Source organism: Triturus cristatus, chromosome 8, assembly GCF_964204655.1.
Source record: "Triturus cristatus chromosome 8, aTriCri1.1, whole genome shotgun sequence".
NCBI lineage: Eukaryota > Metazoa > Chordata > Amphibia > Caudata > Salamandridae > Triturus > Triturus cristatus.
The window spans coordinates 1,278,415,826-1,278,433,211 of record NC_140591.1 but is presented as its reverse complement, the minus strand read 5'-3'; the positions used below and the strand labels follow the sequence as shown (position 1 = coordinate 1,278,433,211).

The 17,386-nt window shown below is 44.2% G+C and overlaps 1 protein-coding gene across 1 annotated transcript in view; it reads left to right on the top strand.

Annotated features, from left to right (window-relative positions):
• Window positions 1-17,386, top strand: part of TMPRSS7 (transmembrane serine protease 7) — a 559,080-nt gene that overhangs the window by 411,653 nt on the left and 130,041 nt on the right. Inside the window, exon 16 of the mRNA XM_085623815.1 lies at window positions 2,747-3,015. Within this exon, the coding sequence (XP_085479941.1) occupies window positions 2,747-3,015 (269 nt within the window). The remainder of the gene's footprint in view (window positions 1-2,746; window positions 3,016-17,386) is intronic.

Below are 17,386 nucleotides of genomic sequence, written 5' to 3'. Positions count from 1 at the left end.
AAAGCATATGGGCCGGAGAGAAATGTGAGTGGGGAATGGGGGGATAGCACATGGGCGAGAGAAAGGAACTTCGAAGCATGGTAGGGTGGGAAGCATAGCACACAAAGGAATCTTCTGGAAAACACATGTTCCTTTGTGAAGTGCTTAAACAAAAAGAAAAGAGTCACACTTGAAAAGTGAGCAGGGGAAGAAAACAATTTATGGGTGCCTGCTCCAGGAGAGGGACAAATAAAAGAAGAGGAAGGAAAGCCGACATACATTAACAAATACGAAGCAAGCAAATGAGAGTGATAATAAAGCCAACCAACAGCAAGCAGAGGGTGGGCTCTAGGCCCGCTGTAAGCTAACAGTACATTTCACATAAGACAGCACATGCGATGTCTAGTAGGTGTGACCTAAAAACTCTAGAATTTGTGCAAGACCATAAACTATAAGAAAGCCTGGAATGGAAAGTGCTATGGACACAAAAAGATAAGAGATGGTACAAGCTCAGTAGTGAAAGCTGCCATTTGCTCCAACAGATTTGCTTCAATATATGGAAATTAAGACTTTTTTCTAAGGCTAGAGAATGATATAGTTTCATAAATGGAAAGAATAGAAAACAACACCAAATATTTTTCACAAAGTAGCAATAAATTGCTCACATTAATCAAATCAAGACTTTAATGTGCCTAATATGGTAGGCTCTTATTTTATAGCTGCATATTAGGTGCCACATACATCTATCAAGCATGAGCATCTCACCCCATTTGAAAAGTATTTGTAAAGCAAATTAGACAATTTTTCTGGAAATAATGCAGCTCATGATTTCATTTCTTTACTTCCCACTTTTACTTCTTTTTTTTCATTTAAAAATGCTCCCTGTAGTAGCAATTCTCCTTCACCTATTATATTTACTTTTTGTCTGATCCCAGTTCCCATTTGTTTACTTCCTTATGGGGGTGACCCCCATTATCCATTTTTCTTTCATTCTCTTGCTTTTTAAAAACGTTTGCAAAGTTGTTCCTTTTCTGTCAGAGTTTGTTTTAGCTATTTTTACTTTTCCATTGGGTGGATTCCATATACACTCTTTTCCTCGTCCGCTCTTAATTTTGATTGTTATTTCCTTTTTTCCTGAAACACCTTCCGTTTTTCCTAATTCTTGAATGAATAGTAGCTTTTTGAAGTATGACTATTTTAAATTCATAATTATTGTTTTGGGTCAAAATAAATTTAAATTCCAGTATCCAGAGATGGGGGCTGGGCAAAGATTTTGATGAGGCACAGTGGCAAACTATACTACAGAGGGAGAGCAACATTTCAACTCACACACAGAGCAAATAAACACTTTTTGCCTTCCTCTACAGGTGAAATTATACTCTACTATGCCCAGACGCAATAAACAAAACTTGCCCTGAAGCTTGTTAAACGTTATGTGAAAAAGGGATCCCTCACTCGCATGTTATGGGAGAGATCAAAACTGCAGAAGTTCAGGGTGAAGCATTGAGGGTGTAAAGGTGACTTGAGGAAGAGAACTCCTGCAAAAGCTTAAAACTATACTTTTGAAACTCCTGTCAGAATAAATAAATATTCCACTGAGACTAAAGGTAGAGAAAACCATTTTCCTATTCCTGTTGTGGCAAAACATTCAATACTAGCATTATGTGGAACCAAATAGATAGCGTAAGATCTGGCTACATACAATGCAGCATGTATTAGTCATGGACAAGAAGGTACACAGCACTAGAGACTCTTAGAAAGTTTAGGAAGGGATACAGCCCCATTCTCAAACAAAACACAAAGACCCAGAATCACATATTATTAGCTCAGAATCAGGAATTTTACAACATCTAAGGTATTAGTAAGCAATCAGCATTGCCTTGTGACTACACTTGTCCAATAACATATCGTAAACCCGTAACTTATTGATTAAGCGATGCCACCAACCCAGACACTAACGAACAAATTCCCAAACTCATCATCTTAAAATACTGTTGATATCAATATGCAGTGTAGACCTCAGATATTTGGGGTCAACTCTCTGGAAGGCAGACTGCACTGAGAGGTCAAACAAATGGCATAGGGTTTGATGAACAAATGACACGAAAATTACATAGCATAAATACATGTGGTTTCCCTCCCAAGGGCATGGGGGCCTCATGTACAAAGAATGCCTTAGGTGAGGGGGTTACAATTTGCACACCGACTTTTACGGAGTGCATTCTTATTTTGTGAACCGACCTATGTACTAATAGGTCGGTTCACAATATACAGAAATGTAGTGGTCCGCAGTTCAACGCGCTTCATCAATATTTATGAGGTAGGTCACAAAATTTCAAGTTTACGACTTTCAGTATTCTCAAAGGTAACTTACGAGTAGTATCTTTATGTAAGAACTTGGTATGGATTCTCTTCAGTTGGGGCGGAATCTCACTTCAGGTGTGGAGAGGAATCTCCCCTCCACCCCGAGTGCGGATGTAAAGATACCACTCGTAACTTATCTTTGTGAATACCGTAAGTTGTAAAATTAGTCTTTTGGTCTAAGTTTACCTTTGTGAATACCGAAAGCCGTAAACTTAAACTTTTGGTCTAAGTTTACCTTTGTGAATTGGGCTGTTTGTCCATGATTCCCTAGGCTCTCTAACCTATGAGTTAGGAAGCAGAAACTACTGTTAATAAAAATGTAATATTGACATTTGCGATTTGATATTTATTAAAAAAATTAAATTTTGTGAGCAATGATTATTTTTTTTTTCTCTCTACTTAGATTATCTGATCCTAGGCAATGGACAGCTCATTTGGGAATGCGTGTTCAAGGCTATGCTAAATTTGTTTCAACTATTAAAAGAATCATAACTCATGAATACTATGATAATAGAAATTTTGATTATGACATAGCACTGCTACAACTCAGCACAGCATGGACTAGTTCAGTGAAGGGACCGGTTCAGCCAATATGCATCCCGTCAGCAGCACAACAAGTACATGGTGGTACCAAATGTTGGATTACCGGCTGGGGCTTAAAGCAAGAAGCAGGTAAGAATGCATTGCTCTTAAATTTGATTCCTTCCTTTCCCTATAAAATATCACGAACATGATTTGCAATCTTGGAACTCCAAATGTGTGATAGATTCTCTTGGTAACCAAAGATTCCATACTGACCACCCATTTCGCAATACTTAAGGTGATGTAATAAAGATTCACCCGCACCTTAGCACAGATTCTTCTTCACAGATTTGTTCACACTTTAGAAGCATGTTTGTTATTTGTGAGGTGGTGGCAGTTGCAGATCTAAGTTGTAAGTCATTGTTGCTATCTTTTAGGAAAAGATTGGAAGTCCATAAACTATAGATTCACTTAGTAAACAAAGGCCATGATTCATAAATTAATAAAGTAGTGTTACTTTTTTTCACGAAGATTCACCTTTGAAGAAATAAGGAGTTATGGTACGTAGACTGTGAACCATCTTAGATGCTAATTTGGCTGAGATGTATACCTCTATTGCAGTAACATTTAATTTGCCTTTGCACTAATAATAAATGTGTCAAGTGTTGGATTATTAGCACACTTATTTCAAATGTTATGATTCGCCTACATAGTAAACATCCATATGCACAAAATGAAATATACTATTTATTACCATTGTTTAGAGTGGGGAGGGGCCATGACTCACAGGTGAGGAAGCCTCCAGTGGGTTATGATGTCCACCCCATTCTTTACCATTATTCACTAATGGTAAAGAATAACATGCAACACTCTGAGTATCTGCACACATGTTTTTAATGTGCATTTGTTTTGTTTTTTAAATGGTATTTAAATAAAAACAGGATGTAAGGGTTTACATTTGTGAAGTGTAATAAAATCACATTAAATATAACTTGTGATTGTTAGCAAAGGCATTGTAACATGCTGTGAGTAAACAGGCCTTTTGCTGGGTTCACCCCCACATTTTACTCCTGTTTTGACTACTAGGCACTGGTGTAGTGGCTCTGAAATGTCTTGAGCCCTACTAACCAGGACTCACTGCATGTGCTCTGACACTTAAAAAGGTATACGGCTGATTGACTTATACTCTGTTGGTATAGTCTAACTTACTTGTAAGTCCTTAATATTTGGTACCAATGGTAACCAGTGCCTGTAAGTTATAGTGTCCCCTCAGGGACTGCATCACTTGTTTAATCACCCTGAGAGGGATAAGGTAAAACATGGCTCCCAGTCTGTCTTCTTAAGCAATGACAAAGCCCAAACTCCCTTTTTAATAGGTGTAAGTCACCACTATATCAGGTCCATCCAGTCCTAAGGCAGTGAGCAGCATATTTGTAAAGGAGAACATGTGTTTAACATGTTCTAACAGTAAAAACAGCAATTTTCATTTTTACTGGGAGAGAGACTGGTAGCCCCGTTGGCAAGTACAAAGTTACATGATCGGTGGCAAAGCACGGATGCCATTGGCCATAATGCACACAAGGAAAATTAGCCATCTTAGTGCCTCTATGGCTAGTTAAAGACAATCATCATTAGGGTGCAGTGGGTCCTTTACTCCTTTCTCAGTGCCAATGCACCTGTAATACCACTGATAGCTACTGGTCAGCAGTGCACACTTGAATGTTCTTCATCTTCAGTCTGTTTTGAGGAGGTGCTGTCTCAAATGGTGGGAAAGCTCAGTTGGTTATGTGACTATTTTTCAAATGTGTAGGCGAAATGCAGGTCACAAGATAAATTTCAGAGGAATTTACTCACCCTTCATCCAATTAAGTAAAATTCCTAGTGTTTGTTTCAAGATAATATAGGTTTCAATACATGTAAACGTATATTGAAACTGGACGTTTTTCCCAGCAAGCACTAGGTTCTTCATCCAATCTATTATTATTATTAAAAGGATCTTTTTAGACTACTATAAACTGATCACATTTGAGATAAAGTATCTGTTTAGGCAGAAATGTTAACTTAGGGGCTGATTATGATAGCAGTCAGACCGCACACCAACAGGCTGTCAGTGGCGTTCCGACCACTGACAGCCCTTCAGTCTGACCGCTGCATTTCAATGCTGGCGGTTGGACCCACAATGGAGTCCAGACCGCCACCTCTGGCAGGATCTGAGATCCCGATGGGCTGGCAGCTGGAGTCACGGCCCAGAATGGAGGCGGTGCAATGCCAGGCACCGCCATTGGAATTTGGATATCCCTTTCCAACAGCCTGCTCATGGCGGGAACACCGCCATGTACATGTTGTTGGAAAGGGATATTGGGGGCACCAAATGGGGCCCCCGTCCCTCGTGGGCCCCATGCAAAGTGGCCCTGGGGACACAAGTGGAGAAGTGTGGCTCAATGGTTAGAACAGGCAGACCTTGATGCAGAGCTCTTGCCAGGGACCAGGGTTCGATTCCTACCTCGGCGGGTCTCGGGCTCATAAATTCCTCTGACCGGATATTCTCGCCTCAGTGCCTTTCTAATCATGGGTCCCACGCTGCAACTCTGGGCAATAGCTTGCTTAGTCTCCACAACGGCCCCCGCAGCGCGAGGGATGCCTGGTTTCACCATGGGGGTGCCCAGGAGTGGACACTTCACAAGGAAAACCAGGAAGGGTTCCCTTGCGGTATTCGTACAAGCGCCGGGAAACCCACTGTGGGTAGCTGTGCGCTATACAAGTACAAAAACATTTACATTTACATGTGGTGCCCCCACTCACCTCCATGCACTCTGTGCCATGCACTATATAGTGCATGGCACAAAGCTCATGGTGTGTAGGAAGTGCTCCTTTTCACTGTGGCTTATGCTGCGACCACAAGCCACCGTGAAAAGGAGCACTTTCCGACCGCCGGCCCAGCAGTCTCCTCCTAATGCGGTGGTTGGACCACTGACTGCTTGTCAGGCGGTCTCATGACTCACGCGATAGCAGTCAGGGTCCGACTGACCGATATGGTAATCAGCCCTTTAGTTCGAGTACTGCTCTAGGAAAGACCACGCACTTGAAACATGCAGACAGTACCAGCATTACTTTTGTTTTATTTATTATCACATTTATATAGCCCAAGCCATACAGAAGGGGTTTCTGAGTGCTTTGGAACAATGTACATTAAAATAGTAGTAAAATAAAAAATGACAACTATTTAAAATGGGAAAAGAAATCATACTTTCACAAGTACTTCAAACTTTGTCCGTGGCTTTGCCTGAAAAGCACACTGTTGCCAGGGTCCGGAGCCTCCTGTCCTTAGCCCTTCATTAAAATACAGTGTGGAGATTCTGGGAATTTATGTGAATTGTCTCTCAACATTGATTATGGATGGACACGGTCACCTAACAAACACCAAGCTCGCAATGAGTGCCTCCTGCTGCATGCTGCATGCAGCATCAGTGGCATGTAATGAATACTGTGTGTTTGGCGGGAAGGCCGTCAGGTTGTTTTTGTGCAGGAGTGAGTGTTTGGTGGGAGTGACTGTTGAGTGTGTGGGTGTTGTGTGTGTGTGTGTATGGTAGGATATCATCTGGTAAGTGATGGGATAAGCACGAGGTTGTCCCATGGTCATCAAGAAAGCCCCGCCTACACGGGACACACCGGCACCTCTTGTACCCTGTGTGACCTAGATGAGGTGGAAGGGTGCGCCTAAGTGGCAATTCCAATCTCCCACTTCGAGGCGCATATAAAGAAACAATTGTTTCTACTGCTTTTTCAGTGCATGTTTTACAGTCCTGATGTGGAGCTACATTCCCCAGGTGCACAGGTTGTTTTTAAGTAGCGTAGATAACAAGTGTTACTATTATCATATTTAACACATTCAATATACCAACGCCGAAAGGATGGAAGGCTGCGTCAGCCTAGCCAGGAATTAAACTCAATGCCTGCACATCCCATCATCTATCCATGCTGTTATCAAGTGGCAAATGGGTGGTACTGACATGCAAAATGAGGGAGGCATGGGAGAGGAGAGTGGGAGCAGCAACAACGTAAGGGCGAGAGCAACATGAGAGAAGGGGGAACAGCAATAAAGAAAAGCAAGAGGAGGGGTCAGGGGAAAGGGAATGGGAGTGGGTGGGGAGAAGAAGAAATAATACCTGAATCACAGCGTGAGCAGTGGACTGGCACTAATTAAGTTGATGAAGCTGTGCTTGGTCCATGCTCCACAAAGAAGAAAGAAAGTGACGCTTGACATGTGACAGCCAATATGAGTCAGCAAAGAAAAGTAACAACAAAGCAAACAAATGGTAAGCAATGGGCAGGCTCTGAGCCCTCTACTTTGCACAATATGTCTTGCAAGCAAGAGTGCATGCAGCAGCACATGCACTGTCACAGGTTCAACTTAAAAAGGAGAAGGAACACTTATGAAAAAGTTGGGCATTCTTTTGGGTATGCACCTATGACCACTGTCATTTAGACGGACTTCTGAAAATGGTGAATCTGACAATTTCAATGATTCAAAAATAGTTGTTAATGTTAGCTAATGGCAGCGAGTGAACGATGAATAGAACACAATTTCCTATTATAGCAAAATTGAGGCAACTGAAACAACCTGTCACATTCCCATCAAAAATAGAATTGCAGGCTAACACCAACAAGAGTTGTCCACATATTTTAACCCCACAGTGTTCTCCTTGCTGTGAATTTCTTCTTGCTATATCCATATTTCATAAGTAAAGCTACTACCTGATCAAATTAAAAGCCTACAAAAGGTACAAAATTAAGCAAAAAGAACCTCATAATCCTATGTTCACTTGCATGTTTGAGTGCGCTTGTCAAAGGTTACCAGGCTGTCGGCTGAGCTCGAACTACCCACTTTCTACAGTGAGTAAAATACTGTTTGACTACATGTACAGGCATGCATTGGTGAGAACGGGGACAGCTTTACCGCACTCAATATGTCATTCCCCACCCCTTGATAAATAGATTACAATGGGCACCAACTCATTTTTGGAGCTGTTGATTTGGTTTCCAGAGCTTGAGGTTAGCTCATTGGTGTTGTGCTGGCTCTAATCCACGAATAAAACAGCATCAAGACATGGCCCCCACCCATTCTACCTTAACAACATTTACTCTTCTGAAGAATTCCGAAAATATGAAATATGTGGCAAAGGTTACCAAGCACTGAGCTATGCTTGAACATGCAAGCAACCACTTTCTATAGTGATTAAAAGACTGTTTGTCTACATGTACCAGCATGCTTTGGGGAGGACTCTGACAGTCTTTCCAGAAACAGTGTGTAGCCCCACCCTTTGGTTATAGACATTTAGATTGGCTATTTACTCAAGCAGGGAGTTGATTTAAGATAAAGGGCTTTTGAAAAAAGTTGTGGCCTTTGCAACACCCAAACATATTTTAGGTACAACAACTCAAAGGCCCAACATTCTAATTTGTAGGACATGGTGGTAGACCGACACACAAAAAGCGATGGGAGGAATGCTTGCAATAAGTCTCTAACCACTGGCAATTGCTCGGGTGGCATTCCAACTCTTTGTTCTTTTGTGTATCATGCCACCTAAATTTGGAGTCAGTCATATGCAAATCAGTCTTGACCTTGCTCTAATAGGAACAGTGTAGTTCAAGCTGCTAGGCCAGCTACACCCTACACCAGTACACAAGCAAACAATGACTAGTTTCGCCCTGATTGAGACTCATTAGTCAGGTGTAGTTTGGTAGGGCAAAACTGGTCTGGAGTTAATTGTGATTCCTTCTGGAGGGGCTTCCCCGGGCAGTTCAGGAGGGACTGTACCCATGAGGAGCAGGGTAGATCCGGATTTGCATAAGGTGGTACTTTGTCAGGAATCTGGTCCAAGCTATTGCCAATGGCTGAAATTAACTCAAGCATTCCATCTACCACATTGTTGTTGTTGCAGTTAATGCCATAAGCTCAATAGGTATGCCCAGGTGAGTGGTCTCTCCAAAATAACTTGACCCACAAGTTTTACCATTGAGTCGTTCAAAGATATAGGTAGTAACAGGAAACAGTCATTACAACGCAACTGTTTCCCCACATGCCATTACATCGCAAGTGTTACAATACATGCAATGTAACAACACGTAGCCATTACTATGCATTTTTTTGCATCGCATGCGCTTTTACAACGCATGCGATGTAAAAAAGAAATGGCGATCCACCTCGTTGTGAAGAAACAGAGGCTCTTCCATTTACTCACAACGACGTGCCCCGCCCCTCAGAGCCGACGTGAAGCAGGAAGCAGGAGAGAGGAACCACGAGAAGAGAGAGGTAAGGGGGATTGGGCCTCGGTAGAGGTTACTTTTTTAGGGTAAAAGGGGGTCGGTGGGGTATGCGTGTAGTGCAGGGTAGTGGTTTAGGGTAGTGTCAGGGGGGTCATGCAGGGTAGTGTTTAAGTGTAGGGAGAGGACTGGGGGTCGAGGGAGGATCGTGCTGGGGGTAGTGTTTTAGGGTTTAGGGTAGTGTTGGGGTCGAGCAGGGTTGTATTTTAGTGTAGGGAGAGGACTGGGGGTCGAGGGAGGGTCGTGCTGGGGGTAGTGTTTTAGGGTTTAGGGTGCCTTTGTGTTGTAATGGCATGTGTGGTTTCTAAAACGATCATTGATTATTAGACAAGTTGGCAGTGCATAAATCATTCAAAGCACTTTCCGGAATAGCTAGTTTCCTTGCTCTGATTTCCGTTTGGCACCGCCTTCTGCACTGTGCAATTTCTCACATTTCGGAGATCCATTTCAAAGCTAAATTTAATTCAGAAGAGGGTCTAGAACAAGAGCTATTGGACTTTTTATATATTTTCCTATAAAATGAACTCCCGCTATTAATACCCAAGACATCAGTTATAGTTGCACAAATGTTAGAAATGGCATAAACATAACAAATGTAGTTATGTACCAAAAGGCATTGCTTTATGTCAATTTGTTGGTGCCGACATAAATTTAATAGCAGAGTATCTGGATGCACCAAATCCCATTTCAGTCCTGTTAAAAAACAATTCCTTTATAGGGCATGACATTGGTTGCATTGAAACACTTAGTTGGGCCAAAAGATTCAAACACAAAGGCTTATGATCAATAAAGCCATTCACTTATATGAAGCAAAACATAATAAGATTCCTCATATTGGCAGTGGCACAGATTTAATCAACCACACTCTGCCACCCCTGGAATAAATGGTTGGAATCCAGTCATTAGTAAAATAAATGTCTCAAGTATCACTCAAATTGGATTCAGCCAAAATCTCCAGTAGAGACTCCCCTTGATAAGAAATAGACAGCCTACATGGGAAAAATCCTTTCCACTCCAGAAAGAAGATTCACCCACACATCAAGGACAAAGCAGCAGTTTAATGAAAAGTTTGTAAGGAATTGGTTTATTGGATGAGAGGGATAGACGCTCCACTCAAACAACAACCACACGCCCACAAAAAGTCACAAAATTATCCTGTGCTTAACCCTCTGATGGCTTGGCACTAAAGCAGTCAGCCTTAATTTAGAGGCAATGTGTAGCGTAATTAAGCAGCACACAAATAGTAATAAAGTGAAAACATAAGAAAAATCCCAAACCAATTTAGAAAAGTAGAGTAAATTTTAATAAATAATACCAGAACGATAAAAATACAGTAAGTATAACCAGAGATATTCAATTTTAAACTGTTTAGTGAGACTAACACCTAAAAGCACAAAGCACCACTCGCAGTCATCTGGCTTTGCTAGACGGGGGCGAAAATCACAAGTTCAGGTCAACTGCACTGGAGGGTGGGTTGGATACAGAGACCAGATTAGTCCCACTGAAAAGTTACCTTCTGAGTCCGGCACAGAGAGTTCCATTTGTGTTGGAGGAGGCCACACGGAGGAGGCTGAGAGTCGTGGATGGTTGTCGCTGTAGCACGAAGAGCAGTCCAGGCATTGCGAGCAATCGTCGCTGTAGCCTGAAGGGCAGGTCAATCGCCGTGGACTGTCAATGTAACGCGCAAAGTGCAAGTCTTGCGTTGCCGGTTGCCGCGGACTGACTTTGTTGGCACAAAGAGCAGGGTTCACCAGAGTCTCGCATTAGTGGTCATCACGAGAGGCAGAAACTGGCCTATTAGCCATCGTCAGGAGTACAAACTGCAGGATTTTCAACTTTGTTTTAGGAGGAGTGCAATGTGATGCCAGCCAAGGATCCAGGCCCTGTGAAGGCACCTCTTAGGGATTAGGATTCACTCCAGCAGAGGCCAGTAGGACTCAGGCAAGCCCAGTTGCAGGTCGAGGTAGGTCCAGTTGCAGAGGGTTAGCTGGGCAGTTGCAGGAAACCCTCTGAATATTATTGTGTCTCTGTAGTTCACACAGGAGGTCAGCCAACTGACCTGTGAAGTCACTCTTGTTGGGATGAAGGCAAGGAAGTACAGTCTTCCTTCACAGACAGCAAGGCAGCCCTTCAAGCCGCAGAGTAGTCCTCTAGCAGCAGGGAAGAACTTCTTCTATAACTTCCACAGGTCCAGGAGTCTTTTCCTGGGTGGCTCTGGAGGTCCAATATTTATACCTGGTGCCAGCATTTGTATGGGGAACTCAATGTCCTACCCCAGATCGGGTTCTGTAAAATTGTTCTGCTTGACCTTTCAAGGCTCCATACTGTCTGTGGGTCGCAGGGTCCAAAACTCTCTGCGCAGAGTAATTAAGACCTGTACGGATATTGCATCTAGGGTCACGGAAGCAGAAACTCGGATTTCCACGCTTGAAGATGATCTAGTGACTCACAAATCCACCATAGATGCAATTCAGTCGCAGAGGGTTGACATTCAAGGGAAACTGGTCGACATGGAGAACCGGGCACGAAGAAACAATCTAAGAATCCTGGGGGTTCCCGAGGGCACGGAAGGTTCGGACACCCGCCAGTTTGTCATCGACTTTCTTCACGGAAGCATTTCCAGAGGTGAAGGAATGGGACTGGCGGCTGGAGATCCAGCGTGCCCACCGTTTCTCCTTCAAACTAAAGCACCGTTTGGGCCAGACTGACAATAGACCTCGCGCCATTTTAATCTGTCTGAATAATTTTTTAGCCAGAGAAAGGATTTATGGTTTGGAAAAGGATGTCAGTTTTTTGTTAGACCGGACGTGTGTCCAGCCACGGTAGAGCGGAGGTGGCAGCTCCGCCAGCTGATTGCTCCTTTTCAGTCTAAGGAGGCACAAGTTTTTTTGCTTTTTCCTTCTAAACTTAAAATGACCTTCCAAGGCCAGACTAGATTTTTTGAGTCTGAAATCCAAGAAAAAACATTTTTGGCCACATTACAATGAATGTACAATGTAATTGTATGTAACGTTAAGTTCACAACAATCTATTTCTTTTCTTTTTCTCTTTAACTATTAGACGGAAAATTATTTTTGGGGAATTGGCAGCGACTCCTGGGGGGGGGGGGTCCTTGCTCATACCAGCTTCTCCATCACTGGGATTACGATCCCTGCCTTGTTTGGGGGGTTGTGTGGGCATGGGGGGGTGGTTCAGCATGGGTGGGGGGTGGTTGGGTGTGTGGGTACAGGGCGCATTCAAAAAAATAAGCTTGAAATAGATTTTTTTTATCATGGTAATCATGGATTAAATCATCGAATTATTAAAATTGTGATGTTTATCCTTAAAATGCTCAATGACAACGGGTAAAATCTCTATTGCTTCATGGAATGTTTGCGGTCTGAATAATGGGAAGAAGCGAGCCTTATTTGTACGGGTTATTCATGCTCTCCATTTAGAGGTACTTTGTTTGCAGGAAACTCACGTCCCCTGGAACAATAGAGAATGTCTTAAAATTCCTGGGTTTGACCTAATAGTGTGCTCTCACCAGACCTCTATGATAAGGGGGGTGGCTATTTTAATGAAACGTGGGGTAGGCTCATGCTTAAGATCTAGCCAAGATGCTGGGGGGCGATGGGCAATTGCGGAGCTCTTGATTAATGGCTCAACCTTGACAGTCTGCACCGTGTATAATTCAAATCTGGACGACCCCGCACTTTTAGATTTCCTAAATGTTGAATTGGCTTTAAGGCCCCAACCTATCTGTCTCTGTGGGGACATTAATTTGTCAGCCAATTTCAACATAACTGGAGGGCAGACCTATGTGGGCCAAAAACCCAGAGTTTATAGAGCTTTGCAAGCCCTTGTCCAAGAACATTTTATGACTGATTTATGGTTTCGTTATTGTAGAGATAAAGACGGCTCTACATACTTTTCTGCTCCCCATAAGAAAATGGTCCGATTGGATTATTTTTTTTGCCTGATCAACTGGCAGATACCCCATCAATTGCAATTTTCCCCAGAATCATGTCGGACCACAATCTTTTGGTTATTAAATGCACTATAACAGGTGTTGTAAGAATCCCTAGACCCTGGATATTTGAGAGAAAATTGCTACTCGATTCAAATTATTTAGACCATTTGAGGCCTTGGGCAATTGAATTCCTGAATATTAATAGAGGCTCTGCCCCCAGTAACATAGTTTGAGACTCATCTAAGGCCGCTGTCCGCGGGGAGACCAAAAGCTTCTCATTTTTTCGTCAGAAGCAAATACAGGATCAAACTAAGGCTCGGATCGAGGAATTACGTAGCGCGGAGGTTCTGTTTACAAGCACGATTAGGGATGGTGGGGATATACTCCCTATTCAGACGCAGGTTGCACAAATCAAAGCCTCCTTGCTTGAGTTCTTTGGCCATGACCTTGTGGCTAAATATCTGCAGTACCGCTCGACTATGTTCGAGTATGGTGAGAAATCTGGGCGGGTCCTCACTAAGCGGCTTCAGCAGCGTGGTTTAGCTAACCGTATTACTAGGATTCAGGATCCTTTGGGGGCCATCCATGATACCCCTGATGGGGTCTTGTCAGTTTTCTCTGAATTTTATCGCTCCTTATATACTGATGAAGTCACCTCCCATACTATAGATTTCGAATTTAGTACTTTTATTGATGAACTCAATACAGTCAAAATGTCGGATTATCAAAATACGGTTCTCGCCGCACCCATTGTATGGGATGAAGTAGAAATAGCATTAAATTCATTGGCCAGTGGCAAGGCAGCGGGTCCTGACTCTATCCCGTTGGAATTCTACAGCACATTCCGTTCAGAGATTCAGGAGGACCTTTTAACGACCCTTAGAGACGCCCAGCTTGGTAGTATTCCAGATTCTTGGTGTTTTACAACTATCATGTTAGCTGGATCCCGCCTCGTTTCGTCCGATCTCTTTGATAAATACGGACAGCAAAATCTTTTCAAAGATCCTGGCGGCTAGATTAGCTTCGGTCATATCCCCACTAGTTTCTATTCGGCAACACGGATTTATTCCCGGAAGGGACACGGCGGACCATGTCCGCCGTGTTTTAGCTCTTCTGGATTGGGCTCAAGCCACGCGCTCTCCCCTCGGAGCAATCCTGTTGGACGCCGAAAAGGCGTTCGACAGGGTTGCCTGGGGTTTTCTGCGGAGCGTTCTTCAGTGGAAGGGGTTCTCCCCTAATTTTATACATGCCTTACAATCACTCTATATCGCCCCTCAAGCAACTTTGTCAATTTCAGGGACACTCTCAAGACCGTTTGAGATTAATAGGGGCACTAGACAGGGCTGTCCCTGCTCGCCCCTTTTATTCGCTCTTTATATTGATCCTTTTATAAATAAATTAGAGCTTTCTAGCAATATTGTGCCTGTTAAGATTAATGTGGTTGACTTCAAAGCGCTGGCATATGCCAATGACATTATTGTTCTAACCAGCAATGTGTCTTCTTCATTTTTGGCCATCAAGACCCTGGCGCATTCTTTTGGCCGACTCTCAGGGTATAAACTTAAGGTTCAGAAAACTCAGATTATCCAATCGTCCACAATGGCACCCTCGGAGGCACCAGTCATGCAAAGCGCAATGTATTTGGGGGTTAAAATCTCGGCTGCAATAGAACAGCTACCTGAAATGAATATTTTACCTATTATAGATATCGCCAACTCTACTTTGCACAGGCTAGGCAACCCACATCTTTCTTTATTTGGTAGGAGGAATGTATTAAAGATGTTGATTTTGCCTAAATTTTTGTATATTTTTAGGACTATCCCCCTTGAATTTTCCCAATCTAGTCTTAGCAGTGCAGAAAGATGCTGTAATAGGTTTTTGTGGAATTATCCTCTGCCTCGTAGGGCTGCCAAATGGATGTATCTACCATTGGACAGAGGTGGGTGAGCAGTCCCTAGTGTTCTGTTATATAATTGGGCCGCCTTACTTCAACATCTGGCTTTCCCACTTTTTGGCTCATGAGCTTCACTTCCACCACCATTGTGAGAAGTTGGCCTGGTATATGCTGTTCACTAGTTCTAGTGACCACCTTGTACCATGCCAAGCAACCCTTATGGTGTGGTTGTAAGTCAACCTTTTTGGACTAGCTGCCCTAGTGGTAGCGTAGGCTAAGCAGTCTTTGAGGCTAAACTCGTGATGCGTGTTAAGCAAGCTGTTTTACCAATAGTAACCCCCTTTTATACCAATGAAAGGACACCACACAGATATATATTCAAAATATATATGTATTTATTTCTCAAAGTAACCCCTAGTCTCTTTATGAGCACAGGAGCACAAATCGTCAAACAAGATACACAGAAGTTGCACTTTATATGGATAGGCCCTGGTGGCCACTCAAACCATATACTAAAATAGTGGTATAAGTACCACGAACAGAAAGGGGAAAAGGCCTAGGGCCTCTAGAATCGCTGGGCCTATAAGGAGCTAACGTCAGTTAGTGACCAGGAGGTCCACGGGTGGCGTGTGCAGAGCAAATAGTCACACGCGTGCTCCCATAGGTTTCAATGGGTGCGTAAAAAGTACAAAGTTACTGCAAAAGGAATCTTCCGGATGACCTAGGAACTTAAGATTTGGAACACAGGCACTAGAGATGTAATACTACACTTGGGCACAGGAGTGCCAGCTTTACCTCACCCACAGGAAGCGGGTGCATAGGCCTCGAAGTGCGTCGGGTTTCTTCTATCTGTTCCGTGGGGCCTGTAGACAAAAGTGCTGCAGGCGGTCGGTCGGGAAGAGATGCAGTGGATCCAAGGGTGGATCGGAGATGTTGAGGACCTGTAAGCAGAGGGGACAGTGTTCACAGTCACTAGCCAGTGACCAGCGTGGCACCAGGTGGGTACCAGGCGATGTCGGGTGCAAACAGGAAGAAAGGTGTAGCTTGTCTCTGCAGCCACGTGGTCCCTGAAGGTCGACGACGTCCAGGAGTCGAGTCACGAGCTGTCCCACGCAGGCTCTCGCTGTCGGCGGTGTCGGCGACTTGATCGAAGCAAACAAGCCTTGGCAAAAGCAATTGTTGTAGGCAAGGAGATAAGCTGATGGCTCTGACCAGCAAGGTCAGAGGAACTGCTCCTTTGGAGGGGAGCAAGGGCCAGTCTGGAGCAACCAGACCAGCGGTGTTTTTCGTAGATTTCGTCGCCAAGATGGCCACTAGCCAGCGGGCCAGCAACCGGTTAGGCGCGTCGAGTGGCAAAATGCAGAAGGGCCCCACGCAGATCGTGGAGATGCTGGAGGGCTCACCTTTGGTGCAGATGCTGCTCGATGGTTGGGCTTCTCAGGACCCAAAGCACAACTTGGAGGGAGCCTCGGTTGTTGCACTGGTCAGCTTGTCGTAGTCGTTTCAAGATGGCTGGCTCCACGTGTCTCGGTGCCTCCACGGGTCTCCTCTTTGCAGGGACTGTGGATCGGGCGGTGAGAGGTCTGGAGGTCCAGGTCTTGTCAGTCTCTGGGCTCGGGCTCCGGCGGGAGGCGGCGGCAAAGCAGACGTTGATTCGCTGGATGGTGCTTGCGTTAGCAAGGTGGTCACTCCCTGACCACAGGGGAGATTGGCTTCAGTCCTCTGTGCAGCAGAGCGTCGAAGTTCCCGTCTTCTTCTTAGTTTTAAGTTGATTCCAGGATGTCTGAAGTCTTAGGACACAGCTCCTACCTTTATTCGGATTCTAGGGGCCGGACTACCTGCTAGGTCCCTCCCTATGGGTGGGACCAGGAAGGGGGGTGGTTACACCCCCAATCCTTTGTCCAGCTCGCCCCAGGCCCGGGACTGGTGTGCCCCAGGACCGGTTTGAACTGGCATATGCACCGAGGCTCCTTGTGAGCCACAGGCATGTCTGGTTTCTTTCAAGCCCTACCTGACCAATACACAAAATCCTGTCTGGGGTGGTGCACGCACCTCCCCTGGCAGGAAACCCTTTGTCCACACCTCCCAAGCTGGAAGGACTCCCAGCAGCAGGAGGGCAGACTTGTGTCTGTGGTGGCAGCATCCATTTTGTGGAGCTGAGGCTATGTCTGATTTTACCCGGGTTTCAGGTACTGTACATGTCGTGTCCCTCTAGAAGGGTGGAATGCTAACCCCGTCGCCAGAATTGGCGAGGGGTTAGTATTCCAATTCGTATGACACCTTACTCGACATGTTTTGATAAAGCCAAACCAAAGATAGCATTTAACCGCGAGGTTCATAATGCACTTAAG